This window comes from Erithacus rubecula (assembly GCF_903797595.1).
Source record: "Erithacus rubecula genome assembly, chromosome: 5".
In the NCBI taxonomy this organism is placed as follows: Eukaryota; Metazoa; Chordata; class Aves; order Passeriformes; family Muscicapidae; genus Erithacus; species Erithacus rubecula.
Genome location: NC_136687.1, coordinates 34,201,616 through 34,217,833, shown reverse-complemented (window position 1 = coordinate 34,217,833; position 16,218 = coordinate 34,201,616). Strand labels below are relative to the sequence as shown.

The 16,218-nt window shown below is 51.1% G+C and overlaps 2 protein-coding genes and 1 long non-coding RNA gene across 3 annotated transcripts in view; 1 reads left to right on the top strand and 2 right to left on the bottom strand.

The window, feature by feature from the left end:
* CEP44 (centrosomal protein 44) overlaps window positions 1–16,218 on the top strand; it is a 494,127-nt gene that overhangs the window by 168,038 nt on the left and 309,871 nt on the right. The window lies entirely within an intron of this gene.
* LOC306802013 lies at window positions 836–5,138 on the bottom strand. Its single transcript, XR_013774248.1, has 2 exons — window positions 3,794–5,138; window positions 836–2,034 (listed from the first exon to the last, which is right to left on the bottom strand). It is a non-coding gene; the product is annotated as an uncharacterized lncRNA (long non-coding RNA).
* HAND2 (heart and neural crest derivatives expressed 2) lies at window positions 5,508–8,821 on the bottom strand. The gene is made up of 2 exons (XM_079305707.1): window positions 7,288–8,821; window positions 5,508–6,316 (listed from the first exon to the last, which is right to left on the bottom strand). Exons 1-2 carry the CDS (start codon window positions 7,840–7,842, stop codon window positions 6,218–6,220), a joined length of 654 nt encoding a protein of 217 aa, XP_079161833.1. The 5' UTR covers window positions 7,843–8,821; the 3' UTR covers window positions 5,508–6,217.

The window sequence follows — 16,218 nt, the reverse complement described above, 5'->3', positions numbered from 1 at the left end:
GACATTTCATTGTCTTTTAGTCCTGTTTTAGAAAACTTCTCTGGGTTCGCACACGTATTTATCTTTTTTTTAAGAAGTTCATTATAAGCAGCTGTTGCAGCCTATAGCCACATACGGCATGCAAATAGAGACCCCTATAGGAGAGTCGGCCTCTCTATTACCCCCACATGTTTGCTCAATGCACGGCACCGGAGAAACTGCTCTGCATTAAAATAGAATTGCACATTTTTCTCTCGAGTCCTTTGGGCAACGGAGAGGCTCGTTTCGGAGGCTTTGAACAGCCTGCACGGTTAGCAAATGAGGGGCTCCGAGATGCGGGCCCGCTGCTCTCCATTGTTCCGCTAACACGTTACTGCTGTTCCCAGAAGGGCGCTCCGGGCGCCCCTCGCCTCCAGCCCGGCGGCTGGCGGGCCCTGCCCTGCCCAGGCAGCCCGCAGGACACGGCCGCTCTCCCCGGGATCCTCTGTCGAAGGGGAGACGGCTCCAGCCTCAGCACAGCGGGCTCCCCGGGGAGAGGTGCCGGGGCGACAGCCCTGCCACAGAGCCGTCACCAGCCAGAGGCCTCCCATAAAGGACAGAAATTGGATTTTGCAGGGATTTTTTGTTGATGTTGTTATGGCTTATTTCGCAGCTTCTTCCCCCAACCCCCCCCCCCCCCCGCTTTATTATTATTATAATTTTATTTTATTTAATTTTTTAAATTCACTTAGTCCCGCCGGACCCTCTGGGTCGGTGGCTGTGGTGGGAAACCGAGCTCACAGCATACCGTTTGCACTGATTCAGAAAGGAAATGTTCCTTTTCCTTTCGAGATTACGGATAGACACAGAGGAGGGCTGCGGTATCTTTGGGGGTTTATTTTATTTTATTCTGCTGCAACAAAGAAATGGAAGTATTTTAAAATTTATTTTTAAGGTCACACGAGGCTTTGTTTTTCTTTTCTCCCTCCTCCTGGCAAGCTCATTTTACCGCTAGAATTTAATCCTTCAGATAAATTGTCTAACATTATCTTTTTCCTCTGGAGACGAGATCAACTGCTTTCTCATCCACCCCCCCGCCTCTCCTTCCTGGTAGTAGCACAGATTGTAATGTACAGCTGGACAAGTGTCAGCCGTCCAAGACTGCGAACAGCCAACGAAGGCTTAAGTTGTATTTATTCAATTATTGGTTTTTTATGTCCTTAGGGGACAAAATAGAGTGATACGAAACATTTTTTTAAAAATGGTAAAGTAAAAAGTTTGTCCAAATAAGCGTATCAAACGTGGTCTTGGGTGCCGCTGGGCCAAGGCTTCCACGCTGGCTGTTCAGCATTACGGTCAGCCAGCCCCCGCTCTCAATTAGGGGCGATTCATTAGGATTTAATAGCAGGTGCAAAGCCATCTCCTTGCCAGCAGCACTGCCGTTTGGGTAGGGAATCGTCTTGTTTTACAGCAGCCTCCAGCTCTCCCGGCTCGTTCAACCTGACTACCACTTTGGATAACGGGGTGTCGGCGCGCCTGCGACTGCCCGCACGTAAGCGGTGCACTTTGTTTGGCTAATTCCTGCCTGCCAAGACATAAGGTGGAAATCTGCCTGGCTCCATATTTATTTTGGAAGACGGCGCTGTGAGCGAATGCGCCGGGAGAAATCGGGCTGAGATAAAGCAAACGCCGGGCCGGGGTCTAGGCGGGAGCGGGATGGGTGGAGGAGTAACCCCGTCCGCGGAATGCACCGCTTTTGCCTTCTCCAAGTCCCAAACAGACAAAATAAACAAACAACCTCGGCGGCGAGCTCAGAAGAGCCGGAGCTTTCGGGGTTCAAAACCGGGCTGTAGCGAGGAGCCCCGAGGCTGGAGCGCCGCATCCCACTGCACCCGCATCCCAGCTGGCGGCCGCGGCCGGGCCGGCGCTTGGAAAGCGTCGCTGTGATTACACCCAAGTGGAGAGCAGGATGGCTCCGAGCCGTCTGATCTGACGTCAACATGTCTCTAGCTCCTCGCTGCAAGATAGAGGGAGCAGAGCCGGGGGAGGGACAGCTCTAATCATTCCCAGATGTCTCTAATAGCAGATATAAAGACTTATATAGTGTCTGAGAATAAATTTGTAATCAATGCTCTAAAATCGCATCATCAAAGCAATGGTATTTCTAGAGGAAAATGGAGTTGGGGGGAGGGAAAACTGAGGAAGAGGGAGACACACACCACGCTGGTTTGGAAAGGAAAAAGGGGAGGCATAGTGAACCTTAGAAATCCGCTGGCCTCGCGCATCACCCGCCTTTGCTAGAATTTATGTGAATATATAATTCAGATAACAACTCTGCTTTACTCTGCATCGAATGTGACAAGATGAAACAACTGAATAGTAATTGGTCAATTAGAAATAGAAAAGATCGGAGCTGGTTTGCAAAGGCGTGTATTTCACGGCCCGCAGGAAAAAAAATAATCCCAAATCAAAAATATATAAAGCATTGATAAGCCCCTCGTTACAGCAGAGGGGATTATGTCTGTAGGCGTGCGGAATGCATTTCCTTCCCATCGCTACTTGGAGATTTCTTCTAGGGATATTTGTGAGTCGCTTGGCGAGTACGTGTGAAAAAGGAGGATTAAGGTTAGGTTTCCGAGCGCAAAAGGAGGATATGTTGCTTAGGGGTTTTATTATTAACCTTCTCTCCCCACCTCCCTGCCCACCTTTCAAGTTCATGCTGTCTCCACGGCATCCCATGGTTCTGTTTAGACCCCGCATAGGGCCCGGCGCTTGTCCTGGGGGTGTCTTTGGCTTGGCCGAGCGGCCCCATTGCACCTCTTTGACAATGATATCAAACGAGAAATAATTATTTCAATAATCTTTTGAGGCAAAGAAGAGCTCCTAGGAACCATGGGAGAGAGGGGGAGTGTGTGTGAAAAAAAACAAAATTAGAAAATCACCAGACCACAACACAAAGCAAGGAGAAGGGAAAAAAAAAAAAAAAAAAAAAGCCCTGCCACATTTTCTCTTCTTTTGCTTGCCGGAGTGCAGGCATGGTATATACATCCGATAGCAACGAGGTCCCGCATGTTGCGGAGTCCCCCAAAACTCAGTTCTGCCAGCGGCTGATAGGCTTGCTGCCAGCAGCGGGGCAGAGAGCTGTGATTCTGCTTTCCAAAATCCGGATGAGCTCTAAAAATCCCTGCTGCTGTCTGCCTCGGGGCTCCCAGGGGACACGCAGCCGCTGGGGAGATCCTCGCCTCCCTGCGAGGGGGCGACTGCGCTGTTTCGGGCGTGCAGCAGGGCCCGCACCCCGGGGAGCCGAGGGGCCGCTCCCCGGGAGGGAAGGGGAGGCGGGACCCACCCGGGGGAGCTTTGTCGCTCTTCCTTTTCAAGGGGAGAAAAAACTTAAAATGCTGTGTTCTTTTGAGAGAGAGAAGAGGGTCTCGCTCCCTTAGCCCTCGAAACGAGGGTACAAGCCTAAAACACAGATCTGTGAGTCAATCTGCGGGGTCAGGGCTTCAGCGACCCGGGTACTACTCTCCACCCTGCTCTCCCTTCTCTCCTCTTCCTTGCACCCACAGAGAAAAGTTGTTGAGTGGGAAAGGCTGCTATCCCTCCTCTTACGTGGCTTTAACCTCGGCAAAAGCTCCCAAAAATGTTTTGGGCCCCGAGGAATTACCGGACGCATCGAGGGGATGCCGATGGGTGCGGGCAGGATGCAGAGCGCAGCTCTCCGCTGTTATCAGGCCTTGGCTCCGCCGGCCGAGAGCTGAGGCCAGGGCACTGACATCCCCATCTACCATCAATTTACCTTCTGCTTCCCCATTTAGCTTTTAACGTCAAAACCTACATTTTTGTCGGCTCCGGTCTGTCTAGGGCTCCTGTGATTTAGCTGGGAATGGCTGCTCCTAAGAAAATAGCAACATCCTCGTTAGTGAGCAATTAAAAGAGATCCTCCTTAGCGGTTTCAGAGGGGCTGCCGGTTCTCATAGACTGACGTTACAAAACCGGAAAATTATTAATGGGGAAATATTGAACGGGCGATTTGGAGACTGGATATCGGAGCCGCCCGTCGGCGTACCGCGCATCCCCCGGGGGAGTTGCAGCTCGGTTACTCGGTCAAGGGGGGACACAGTATCCGCTGAGAGGCTGCCCATGATCTGCCCCACGGCAGCATTCGCAGTCGACCCTCACCCCTTTTATTTTTTCCTGTGTCGCTACAAAAAAACCCCCAAAAAACAAATTCTAACGAAATTGTTTGAGCAGGGGACGCAGAGTGCGAGAAGCTCCGGTTCATCAGCCGGACAACTAATAGGCAAGGAAAAGCAAACAAGGGGGCAGATTCTTCTCTCCAAGTGTTATAAACAGACGCAAGTGTCTGTAAACACAGACCCACGCCGGAGAGCAGAGCCGGGCTGCCTGACCCGACGGGAGGGAGGGCACATCACTTTTGTCTGGTTGTTGTAACCCCGCAACCTCCCCACTGTCAGCAAGGGCGGCGAAACGGCGCAGGGGCTCCCTTATCTTTTTATGGGCAATTGCACATCTACCTACGCTTACTGCTGGGTCTCGTTGGGAAACACTTCCTTAGGCGCGGTGGCACGGGAAGGCCGGCAGGTATGCAGCCCTGGACCTGAAGAGAGAGCCAGCTTGGTTTGAGTTGAGGTGATACACGTAAAAATTTAAAATACGAGCCGTAATTTTATTGTGGAAAAGGTGAAAAACCTTACTCTTAATCAGGAGTGGACAAAAAATTGCCTCGACCAGCTTTGTTTAGTGAAAACCTTTCCTTTTTTTCTTACGTGCCTATGATAGAGAACGACTCTACGCATTTCCCAGCATTGAACTCTGCAGCTCGCCCTGGTACCGGGGAGCAGAAAAGTCACCAGATTGGCACCAGGACTCTTGTAAAGGAGTCGATAGATGGGGCGAAATCGTTAAGGAAAGAAAGATCCTGTTGGGGAAGTAATGAGCGTACTAAAGGAAGCGAGACCGTGGGCTGCTGCAGTTTGCAGCTGGATAAAAAAGGTTAAAAATAATTATACTTGCTGTGCCGTGCTGGAAATGTGCAACCCAGGAGAGTTTTAGGAACCACAAAGTTAATATTAAGTTCACCGTAGCTCATTGTAAATCTTACATATTCCCTACAGCACACCCTCCCCATCCCCCCAGACCCCCGCAAATCCCTTGCCTTGTTCGCTCTTTCTTCCTTGACGTAAAATTACCTGCTACATAATCACTCCGAGCAAAGCTCACCAGCTTCCCTCGCCTGTCTCCGGCCCCTCTCCGGGAAGCCGCCCCCGCTCCGGGCCCGCGCCTGGCACCGCCGCCGCCCGGGCTCCCGCGGCACCAAAACCGCGCATCCCTGCTCTTCCCGACCCGCCCGGGGTTTGCACCCTTGTCCATTTCCCGTTCGCAGTAGGTCTCCTGCTTGGAGAACACCACCACAAGGAATTCCTATTCAGATGAACTGCCGGTTTCTGTTCAACACTCAAACGGCCGAGTGATCCCTCCTTCTAGCCCTCCTTTCATTCAGTCACTTGTTTAAAAATAAAATTAGGAGCCATCTTTATAATTTAGTTTACTTCCGAATATTTTAAATATTATGAAAAAAAAGCCATAAACAACGCTGTTATTCAAAACATTTTGAGGTATAAAACATAAAAAGATTTGGATTTTCTTTTTTTCCTTTTTCTTTTTTTTTCTTTTGTTTTGTAAAAAACACACACAGTGGTTTATTGAGTACTTACAACGTTTACACCTTCAATATTAATTAGATTCCACTTTTTCCCTTATGGACGGAAGTGCACATAACCGATAACTGTTGAAAACATCTTCAAATACTGAACGACCACAACAAAATTACAACACTAAATACCGAGTCAATCGAAACATTGGTGCAACTGCTTCTGTTGAAATATAGCTTTATAATCCCATGAATATTTATATCCAAAAGGCCAAGTATTAAAGATACACTTCACATACACACTAATGCCAGGGAGGGATTTTTTCCTTTTCTATGGTTCTGTTTTTCCCACGTGTTTTATACAGAGCAAATAACATTCACAAAACATTTAGAGACATTACCCCTTACCAAGCTGGAGTTTCCTCTTCATATATGGAATGCTTTTTCCCTCTCCTTCAAATATCCACATTTTGGGGGGTTGGGGGAGAAATTGCACATAAATAAACTGGATGATTCCAAATACAAAGAGTCCTCAGAGGAGCGCTCACTACCGAGACTAAGAGGACGGCTCCTCCAGTCCTGCCGTGCTCACTGCTTGAGCTCCAAAGCCCAGACATGCTGCGGCCAGCCAGTCCTCCCTTTGGTTTTCTTATCGTTGCTGCTAACTGTGCTTTTCAAGATTTCGTTCTGGGGAGACAGGATGCGAGGGGAGAGAGAGAGACAGAAGGGGGAGAGGAGAGAAAAAAAGGTTAGATATATTCCTCCCCTTTCTAAGTCGCATCTGCTCTGCTTCGAGACCGAAAACTACGAGGAGACCCGAGCTCATCGAGGCCTGCGGGCTTCGGGAGTCATAACAGGGACCACCACGGGATCTCGCCGCGGGCGAAGCCGCGTCGTGCGCGCCGGCGGAGCCGATTCCCGCTCCGTGCCACCCCGCTGCTCTTCCGCGGCCGGAGCGCGGGGCTGGGGGCTGAGAGGCGCCAGCCATCCCCAGGGATTACGATAAGCCCCCCCCCAAATCATCCTAAACTGATTGCAGGGAGAAGCTGAGCACCGGCACGAACCGGGGCAAAACATCGGACCTGGGCCATTAATATAGGCGGGAATCAGTCACACGCGAGCACGCCATGGGGCCTACACCAAACTGGGCTTGCGCTGCCTCGCCTAAACCGACTCTCCCGTTAAAAATCTAAAAAGTTGAGGCGCCGAGTGCAGAGGAAGGAAAGCCTCTCACTGCGAACTTAGAGCTTGCCGAGGGCTTAAAGCTGAGCTGGGTTTAGCAGGTAATCATGAGGCTTGAGCCTCCAGATTTTCATTTACGAGAGCAGAGGTTAGCTCCTGCGAGATCACGGTTTGGGACACAGGACAAGCAGCAGCCCGGGAATAATTTCCCCGGAGGGGGCCCTAATTTGGCAGCCTTTTCCCCGCTGCTGCTCTCAGCTGCCGGGCCGGATCCGGACCGACGGCCGCTGGCGGCTGTGCACGGTCCCGTTTTTGGCCCTTATAGCCAGGGACCGGCGAGAGCGAGATGTCCCCCACGGACGTGTCCCCCGACTCTGCCCAGCGAAGAACCGGGTGAGCTTGGATGGGGCGCTGAGCAGCCTTCCCTCCGCGGCTCCCCCGCCCCGTCCCGCCCCGTCCCGTTCCGAAGCACTGACCAGCTCTTTCTTCCTCTTCTCTTCCTTCACGTCTGTCTTCTTGATCTCTGCCTTGAAAGCCTCCGCCTCCCCGTTCTGGTCGTCCTTCGCCAGCAGGTCCATGAGGTAGGCGATGTAGCTGGTGGCCAGACGGAGGGTTTTGATCTTGGAGAGCTTGGTGTCGGCGGGCACGTTGGGGATGCACTCCCTCAGCTCCGCGAAGGCGCTGTTGATGCTCTGAGTCCTGCGCCGCTCCTTGCGGTTCGCCGTGCCCCTGCGTTTCACCGGCCGGGGCCCCCCGAGCCCGGGCGGGCCGTTCCCGGGCGGCACCCCCCCGTAATGGGAGTGGTCCATGCCCGGCGCCCCGTTGGCGTACTCAGGGCTGTAGGACAGAGCCATGCTGTAGTCGGGGGGGGACATCTCCGGGTGGCTGCTGATGAGCCAGCCGTGGAAGTAGGGGTTCTCCTCGTGGCCACAGCGGGTGGCGGCGGCGGCGGCGGCAGCGGCGGCGGCAGCGAAAGGGTAGCCCTCATGGTGCACCACCGGGTGGTGGGGGAAGCCGCCCACTAGACTCATCCCCGCTCCCTAGAGCACCCCACCCCGCCCCCCCGGGCCCCAAAACAAAGGTTTCCCCTCCCCGCCCGCCCCCCACCCCCGTCGCAGCGGCGGGAGATGCTGCCCGCCGCTCACCCTCAGCACTGCCCCGCTGCCCGCTGCCTCTCCATAGGGCGCTGCTGCAAAGTCCCCGCGGATGCCCGAGCGATCCCCCCTCCCCGGGCGCCGCCGCCGCCGCTCATGCGTTGTGCCTCCACCTCCTCCTCCTCCTCGCCCGGGGCTGGGTCTTCGAGGAAGCGCGTACAGAAAAAAAAAAAAAAAAAAATGCTACGGAGAGATGTCGACCAAAACAAAATGGCTTGGCTTCCCAGGCTGGGATCTTCCTCGCCTCTTGCTTCCCTCCGCTCTCGCCAAGTCCTTCGCGGCCCGGCCGGGTGGTACTTACACGCGGCCCCCCTCCATGCGCCCCCGGCTCGGGGCGGGCGGCGCTGGCTCTGCCCTGCGCGGCGGCGGGGCCGTCAGTGCTGGGCGGGCGCTCGCATCTCTGCGCGCCGCGCCGCGCTGCTCAGCGCCCCTGCGCTCCTCTGCGGCATCCGCGCCGCTCGGCCGGGAGCGGCGGCGGGCGGCGGGGCACTGGCAGGGCTCCCCGGCCCGATCTCCATGTACAGCTACATGTTTAGGGCCGCTCGGGTTAATATATGTCGTCAGAAGCGGCGGCCGCCAATGGCCGGGGCGGGGGCGGAGCCCGCCGCCCTCCGCAATAAAACTTTTTGATGTTCGCTCTGCTAATTGCCGAGCTCCTCTTTTAGGATTGGCTGCCCCTCCGCATCCCTAATGTAATTAAAACAAGGGGGGAAAAATTATCATGGAGGCAGAGGTTAATGCAAGTGTTTAGCAGATGCCTTACAGTAAAATCTGCATTTAAAAAATTGAAAAAAACCCAAACAACAAAAACCCCCCTACAAACTCATTAAAACTTAAATATCGGATAATCTCAAACCAGGTACAGTATGGATCCAAGAAGTTTCTTGGCAAAAGTCTATGTGAGAGCTTGATAGGCTCTGAGGTTGCTTTGGCAAAGTGCTTTGTGCCAGTCCGGTGGAGGAACAAATAAAACCGGCTTCGGAGGGCACTTCATCGATGCCCGATTGCGCCAGGCATGCCCCAGCATTGCTCCGGCTTGCGCTCGTATTGCTGGTTAATACACACCATGAGATCGCTAGTGTCCGTCAGGAGGGAGGCGAAGCTGCTCTTCCTTGCCTGTCACCCGGCTTGCCACCCGGGATAGCCGGGCTGGCTCCGGCTGCGCGTCCGCTGACTGACCGAGGGAGAAGAGCGCTCGGGGCTTGGACTGGGATGCTTTTGAAAGAATTGTTTTCAGACATTAACAATAAGTTCGATTCTAACTGGTTCTTTTCCAGCTTACTGCCCGTGCCTAGGCACATCCACCAGCGTTCACCCGAGTGACTCGCGCCTGAAATCAGTTTCATGCTTCTTGAACTGGTATTATTGGTAAGTAACCGAATATTTTTTACAGCATGTTCTGAGCTAATTTTCTAGCTTTTACTAACAAATATACAAATAATTCTCAGCATTCCTGCTTCTGCAATTAAAAAAAAAAAAAAAAAAAAAAAAAAAAGACCAGCATCTGCGGAAAGCAGGTTTAGTTATCGAAAGGGAATTGTTAAATGTTTGCTTAACGGCCAGGCCAAGGAGGAAATCTCCTGTAGCTATTTAGATGCTCTGCTTTGGTAAGATTGAATATATCCCAAAAGAAAAGCGGATTTCAGGCCGTAATTCATGGATAACTCGGAGGCGAGGTGCATTTGTTGTCATCCTCAAATGGAGCCGAGCATTACTAAATAGCTGCGAAATACCGAATACCCACCCTTATTTGTGCTGGCTGACGCCTAGGTTGATTCGGCGCATATTACAATGCAGTTCTACAATACAGGCAGCGTGGAAAACTGTGTCAACAGGAGCTGAGAGGTCATAAATTAAAGAAAGAGAAAGATAGACATGGAGGAGTCTGCGAAAGAAGGCAGCAAGAACTGTGGTCCAATTTCTGCAGCAGCTTTATGCGCTCTCTGGCCCCCCGGCAGAGGCGGAGGGAGTACCGCGGCAGAAGCGCTGGTGGTGGGAAGAGGGCGAAAATCAGCTCAGTGCCCGGAGAGAGGAGGCAGGCTGAGCCCGGGCTGTCCCGGCGTGGAGAGGGCTGCCGACGGTAGCCGGCAGCTTGTTGGGACCCGGGGGCTTTGCGAGAGCGTTTGGCGGCTCTCGGCGGGGAATGCCCCGCAGGGAGAGGACGGTCCCCGCGGAAGAGGCCGCCCGCCAAGCAGCAGCCTGCTGCAGTACCCGGGAGCTGCCTTCGTCGGGGTTATACTAAAGGCGAAGAAGAGTGCCGGCCCCGCGGTTCGGCAGGACGGGGAGTGATGAGTCGGACCTAGAGAGGAGACGTGCAAAGAGCACAGACATGCAGGCGTAGGTTTTTATAAGCATATACACATATGCGCGAGCGTCTGGGTGTAAACCGAGTACGAAAGTGAAAAACTAGTCCAGATGTAGAATTGATGTATATACACATATATCTTATACGTACACACACAAGCTTGTAACCAGCTGATGGGTATCTGTATCTATATATGCGCAAACGCACGTGTATATATTGTGTTATCCCAAGGAAAGTGTGTGTCTGCAGTGTGGATTTTTAAATGTAAGAAGGCCGTGGGCAGACCGTGCAGGCAGAGCCCTGGGGCGGTCAGGCAGTGTGCCCCCGCCGCTGGGCATGAGATGTCTACAGGGCGCAGCCTGGCAATACACCCAGTTTCTACAGCGGTTCTCCAGCTTTGTTTTGCTGCGATATATTCTTAATGGGAAGAAGAAATGGACGTTGTCAAGGCCGGAAAGTTATATCGGCTCGCAAACGGGTGTATGTTTCTTTACACTCTCCCTGTTTGTGCACGAGCTTTCCGAAAAACTGCAGGTTAGACTGCAACTGGGACAGTCTCTGTGACAGGACACTGCGGCCGCTCTGATAACATCTCCAATGATGAAGGAAACGGAAAACATGAGACAGAGAAAAAGTAATGAAATATACAGGAGATATCGATCAGAACACCAGTCTCCAAAGCTAGCATCATGATTGCTTAATTAACTTTGGAGAAAGAGGATCTCTAGATAAAGAACCCAGAAAGATCTCTTTTATATATATATATAGATATATTTTCCTTTTACCCCAGCAGTTATTTATGGGTTTTATAAAGCCAGTTTTAGAGCAAATGCAACTGTCTTGTCCTCCCTCAGCTTTTAAATACTCAGGATTTCCGATCATGGGTTGTAGCCTTTTTTGTTTGATCCACGCGGTGAAAAACGGCGCAGCTCGAAGTACCTTTCCCAATACTATGCTCAAAGCGGCTGAAAAGCACCATCATTTTGCCAGTCTTACACTTATTGATTTTATTAGAATTTTTTTTTCGGTGCACAAATCATGTGGCGAAAAAAACCCAAAAAACAAGAAAAAACAGAAAAGAAAAAGAAACCCTTGTCTTAAGTCACTTTATTTCCCTGCCAAAATAGTTGCATGTTAGGAGGAGATTTATCTGGATTCTGCTGCCAAACAGGACTCTCCTAGCTTGCTATAATAAAGAAAATTTGTTGGAGAGTGTGCCGAGGCTGGTTTTCTCTCTTCCTCTACCCGCTTCTAAAAGTTTATTCTATTTTATTTTTTCGGGAGTCGGCGTGTGGAGCTGTATCGTTAGGTTGTGCGCCTCGGTCGTTGCCCCTCCGCGGGCCGAGAGGGAGGAAGGGGCCGCCCTTGCCCCCCGGTGGGTGCCCGAGGAGCGGGGCCGGAGCCGCGGCGGGGGGCGGCGGGCCGGGCGCCCGCTCAGCGCCGCCGGGCCGCTTATCGCCAGGCCACTTCTCTCCTCCGGGCCAGCAGTAGGGTGGGAATTGGGATAACAGAACAATAGAGCTGCGCTCCCCACTCCTCCCCCCGGGCTTGTGTGAATTAAGCTAAATTGCAAATTAAGCTAATTTCTCCGAATCAGTCGGGGAAAACCGTATGGAAACGGGGAAGAGATGCCGACGCTGGGTGGTCGGAAAGCCACATCTGCTAGGGTCTCCCGGGCTGGCTGGCTAGGAACACTGCACCGGGCCAGGCCCTGAGAGGAGCAGGCCAGGGGCAGAGAGGCGCCTCACCGGTGTCTGGGCAGAGAGCCCGCTCGTTTGCTCCTTTACCGCACCTTCCTTTTGAGCAGCGTCCGAAATCGCTGGAGACAGGGCAGTCACCACTGAAGTCCTTGGTACCGACGCCAGACCTACCCATCCCTGCTGCGTGTAGCAGCGCCGGGATCTACGTCCATAATTTTCATGAAAGCAAAGAAATAATCAGACACACGAAAGCACCCCAAGGACACCTCTTCCTTTCCTTTTGAGGCAGCCCCCTGGGCGTCTCTCCTTCCCGAAGCTCCCCAAGTACCGGGGTGCCGATTCCCTCTCCTTTCTCCCAGCTGCCCACCGCACCGCTCCACCGCCCTGTGCACGGCTTGAAAAGCCGAGTCGGGCTGAATTTATAGAGTGCATGATGTCATTGACCCGGGACCAAAGGTATCAGAAAGGGGTATCATTCTCGGATGGATTTGGGGATGCTGGAGCATCCCGTGTACCAGGGATGAGATGCATCCCGTATCTGGGCCATAGCTTAGGAGTTCGTGAAAAAACATAAACACGCAAGAAAAGGGATTTTTGAAAAGAGGCACGGAGAAATATGATTTGGAGGTCAACCTGTCAGTACGGGTTAATGAAAAGGACTTGTGCCTAATGGGCCTGGCTTGCACCCTCTCTTGTGCTCACACAACCTGTATTTCAACGCCCAGGGCAGAGGGCGGGATCGGGCCCAGCAGGCCCGAATTAATCGCTGCCCTTGGAGGTGGAGGAACCCTGGTTTACGTTACTATTCGTAGTGAACCCCCACATATTTCAGGCATGATAATCTCGCGGCCGCTGTGTATACAAGAAAAAAAAAATAGAGGAAAAAAAAAAAAAAGACAAAAAAAAAGACATCAGGGATGAGAAAAATCCAAGACACTGACAATTTCGTAAGTCACAATGATTGGCAGTAAGCGAGGGACCCTATGCGTTTTACCACTGCATGTGCAAGCAATTATTCGAGGATTGCTTATATTTGTGACTGAGCATCCAGAGTTGCATTTAGACCCTGGACAGGAATCAGGGAAAGAAAAGAAAAACATAACGAATTCCAACCAAAAGCCCTTCTATGTCAGAAAAATGGTAATAAAGACCTCACAAAATCCTGCAGTGAACACAGTGTGTCTCCATTCATTGGAATTGTAATATGCATCTACTATACAGGCACTCATGTATAAACACACAAGCATACAGAAAAACACATTGTTTTTCCACATAATATTTGTTTGTATTACCGGGAAAGAGCATCTTAAGTTGCTCTTGAGCTCAACGCTGATGAAATAGTTCGCTAATGTAATTGCCTTCATTAACGAATATTTTGTCCACCAACATCTGAAGTTCAGACGGTGGAGGAAGAAGAAGGTTAGGCTGGCATCGTTTAGTGTTTAGGTTAACAAAAATCAACACTTCTATTGTCATTCTTCATGGAAAGTCTCCATTTAACGAGGCTGGGGTTTAAGAAGCCTTCATAGATCAAAGGTAACCTCGCTTGGCTTAAGAGAAAAATCCCTCTGGAGCAGTGAAAATTAGCTGCAATTTGGCCCTAACTACACGCCCCGAAATGTCAGTGTCGTCCTGCCGGTGTCCGGTGCCCCCTATACCTGCTGCACTGCACCCACTCCCGCTTGCCCGGGGTCGGCTGCAGCACCCGGGCTCGTCCGAAAATTCAGCAGCTGAGTCCTACAAATGTCGGCTGCACACTTGTTGCCAGCGTCAGCCCGTACCGTAATTCCTATATGAGTATCTCGGTGTAATTGATCTGGCTGAGTGAGGTCTTTTTGGTAATTTGGATACACCAAGTCTCCAGTTAATGACATATAATCAGCCTTTAGGTCACTTGGTCATTCTCTTATTACAAACCCCTCCTGCTCTCTCTGATCTCCTTTCAAACTAAATTTCACACAAACAAATAAAGCAAGACAGGGACAAGTCCTTAAAATGCAAGAGTGAAATATTGGAGAATTGCTCGTGGGGAACTATAAACATTTTTTAAAAGAAAAAAGGGAAAAGATAGGACAGAACATCTTATCGAGAAAGAGAGTATTGTGTACAAAACATGGGGGGAAAACCGGTCTGGCTTGTGTTAAAAGTGACATAAAATTAAAATAAAATAATTACAAACAGAAATGGCATAATGTAAACAGAATACAGGAGATTTTACTAGAAACTCACGGCCGCGTACCGTAATTTGTTCGAACAGATGATACAACCTATCTGTGGATACACAGAATGTTTATTTGCTGCGCTTTAGACTGAAAAATATAATTCTTTACTCTTTTTTTTTTTTTTTTTTTTTTAGGAAAGTGAAGGAGTCGGAAAATGGAGAAGTGAGTGTCATATACCTCCCCAGACCTGGAGGGAAACAGAGCCACGGCCAAAAGGAGTGGGTGTAAATGCGACAACAAAAATAAATACTTTATATCACCCTGCAGAACTTATTTTCCTAAGTCAACATTTTGTTTTTCTGCAGCTCACCTTTTCTTTCCTCTAGGGAGAGACAATGCTCACTTTTTATTAGGTATTGACTAAAAGTTCATTTTTTTCCTCGTCCAGGAAAATATACGTATACATATATATATCTATATATCTGTATATCTATACATCCATCTATCTATCTATCTATCTATCTATCTATCTATCTATCTATCTATCTATCTATCTATGTATCTATCTATATCTATCTATCTATCTATCTATCTATCTATCTATCTATCTATCTATCTATCTATCTATCTACAATCAACAGGCTGAGGTTCATGCGTGAGCAGAGGCTGGTGCAGTGATCTAGAAGAGGGGCGATCAGATGCTCTAGGTAAGACCCCCAGGGCCCTACAGGCTGCAGGCAACTCATTGCAAAGCCAAGCCCCGTTGTTCGGAACTAAAGTTAATTTATAAAATCGAGAACTGGGAGATATCAATTTTTTTCAAGTGTTTGTACTTTGAGAAAGCAGCCTGCGGAAGAGGACTGCGATCCATATTCCCTCACAGGCATTAGCGCCTTTCAAAATATTATCGACGTTTTCACCGGAGGTCTCATTCATGTGTAATGCGGGGCTCAGACAGGCGCTAATTGAGCACGTAGCGTGTGCGAGGTTGCGAGAATGAGTGTCGGGGCAGGCTGACACAGCAGCAGAAATGGGAGCGATGGATGGAAGCAAAGCAGTGTTACAGGCCCCCGCGCAGTGCGTGTTGGTGTGACACATCTCGTTGTTAGTTCAATACGCTCCCTGCCTTTTCGGGATTCCTAAAGGCCGTTTTGATTTTTTTTTTCCTTCTCCCTCCTGCTTTTGGGCTACTGTGTTGAAGCATCAGCGCGCAGCCACACGGCGATCCGACCCAGTGCATCAGAGGGCGGTGGGGCTCAGAGCCCGACGCTGCTCTCTTCTCCTCCCGGGGCGCACTCTCGGGGACACGGCCGACCCTCCGGGAATCTCAGTCCTGCCCCGGCACTGCCCGGCCGCTGGCAGCCCTCCGGCCGGGGTTGGAAATGCCAAAGGCCGGGGGAGGCGGCGGGCTGGCCCCTGCCCATCGCACTTCCCGGGGGCGGGAGACGGCCCATGAGCAGCCCCGCCGGGCTGGGGGCGGCTGGAAAGGGTTAAGCGCTTCCCCTCCTCCTGCTGTAGCCCCCTGAATGCCACTGCTTTCCTCTAGAGGTCTCATTAGGGAAACCCTAACTGCTATTTTCAACGTTTCCTCAATCAAGCGCCTTTAAATAGAGCTCCACAAACAAATTGGCGGCAAAAAGCGCAGATCTTGTCACGGGCGAGGCCGATTCAATATTTCACCCTTGTTTGTTTTGTAATTACAGCCTGGCTTGTTGCTACCTGCACGCTGGGGCGAGTTCCCGTTGGCACCCCGGGCCGCGCTCCGCTCCCGCCTGTGCCGTACAGCCCGCAGACACCTTTCCCTGGGCTGGGAATGGAGCGGGAGCGCCCGCGGGAGCCCCTGCGCGAGTGATCTCGAGCAAAAGTAAGAAAATTACACTGAACCTCCCCGGCTAAATGCTGTTTGTTTGTTTTTTTTTTTTTTTTTTTTTTTTTTTTTTTTTTTATTTATTTTATTTTTAAAAAAATCATTATTATTTAGCGTTATTTTGCAGCGTCTGTTCTGAAGCCACGAGCTTTCCAGCAGAAGGGATTTTTCCCGAATGCCGCCTTGCCCCCTCGTGTCGGGGTCAGGGACCAGGCAGGC

Coding starts and splice junctions, on each gene's coding strand:
- HAND2 (XM_079305707.1), bottom strand. CDS start 7,842: ATGAGTCTAGTGGGCGGCTTCCCCCACCACCCGGTGGTGCACCATGAG. Junction 6,317..7,287: donor AGAAGAGGAAGAAAGAGCTG/GTCAGTGCTTCG, acceptor CTGTCTCCCCAG/AACGAAATCTTGAAAAGCAC.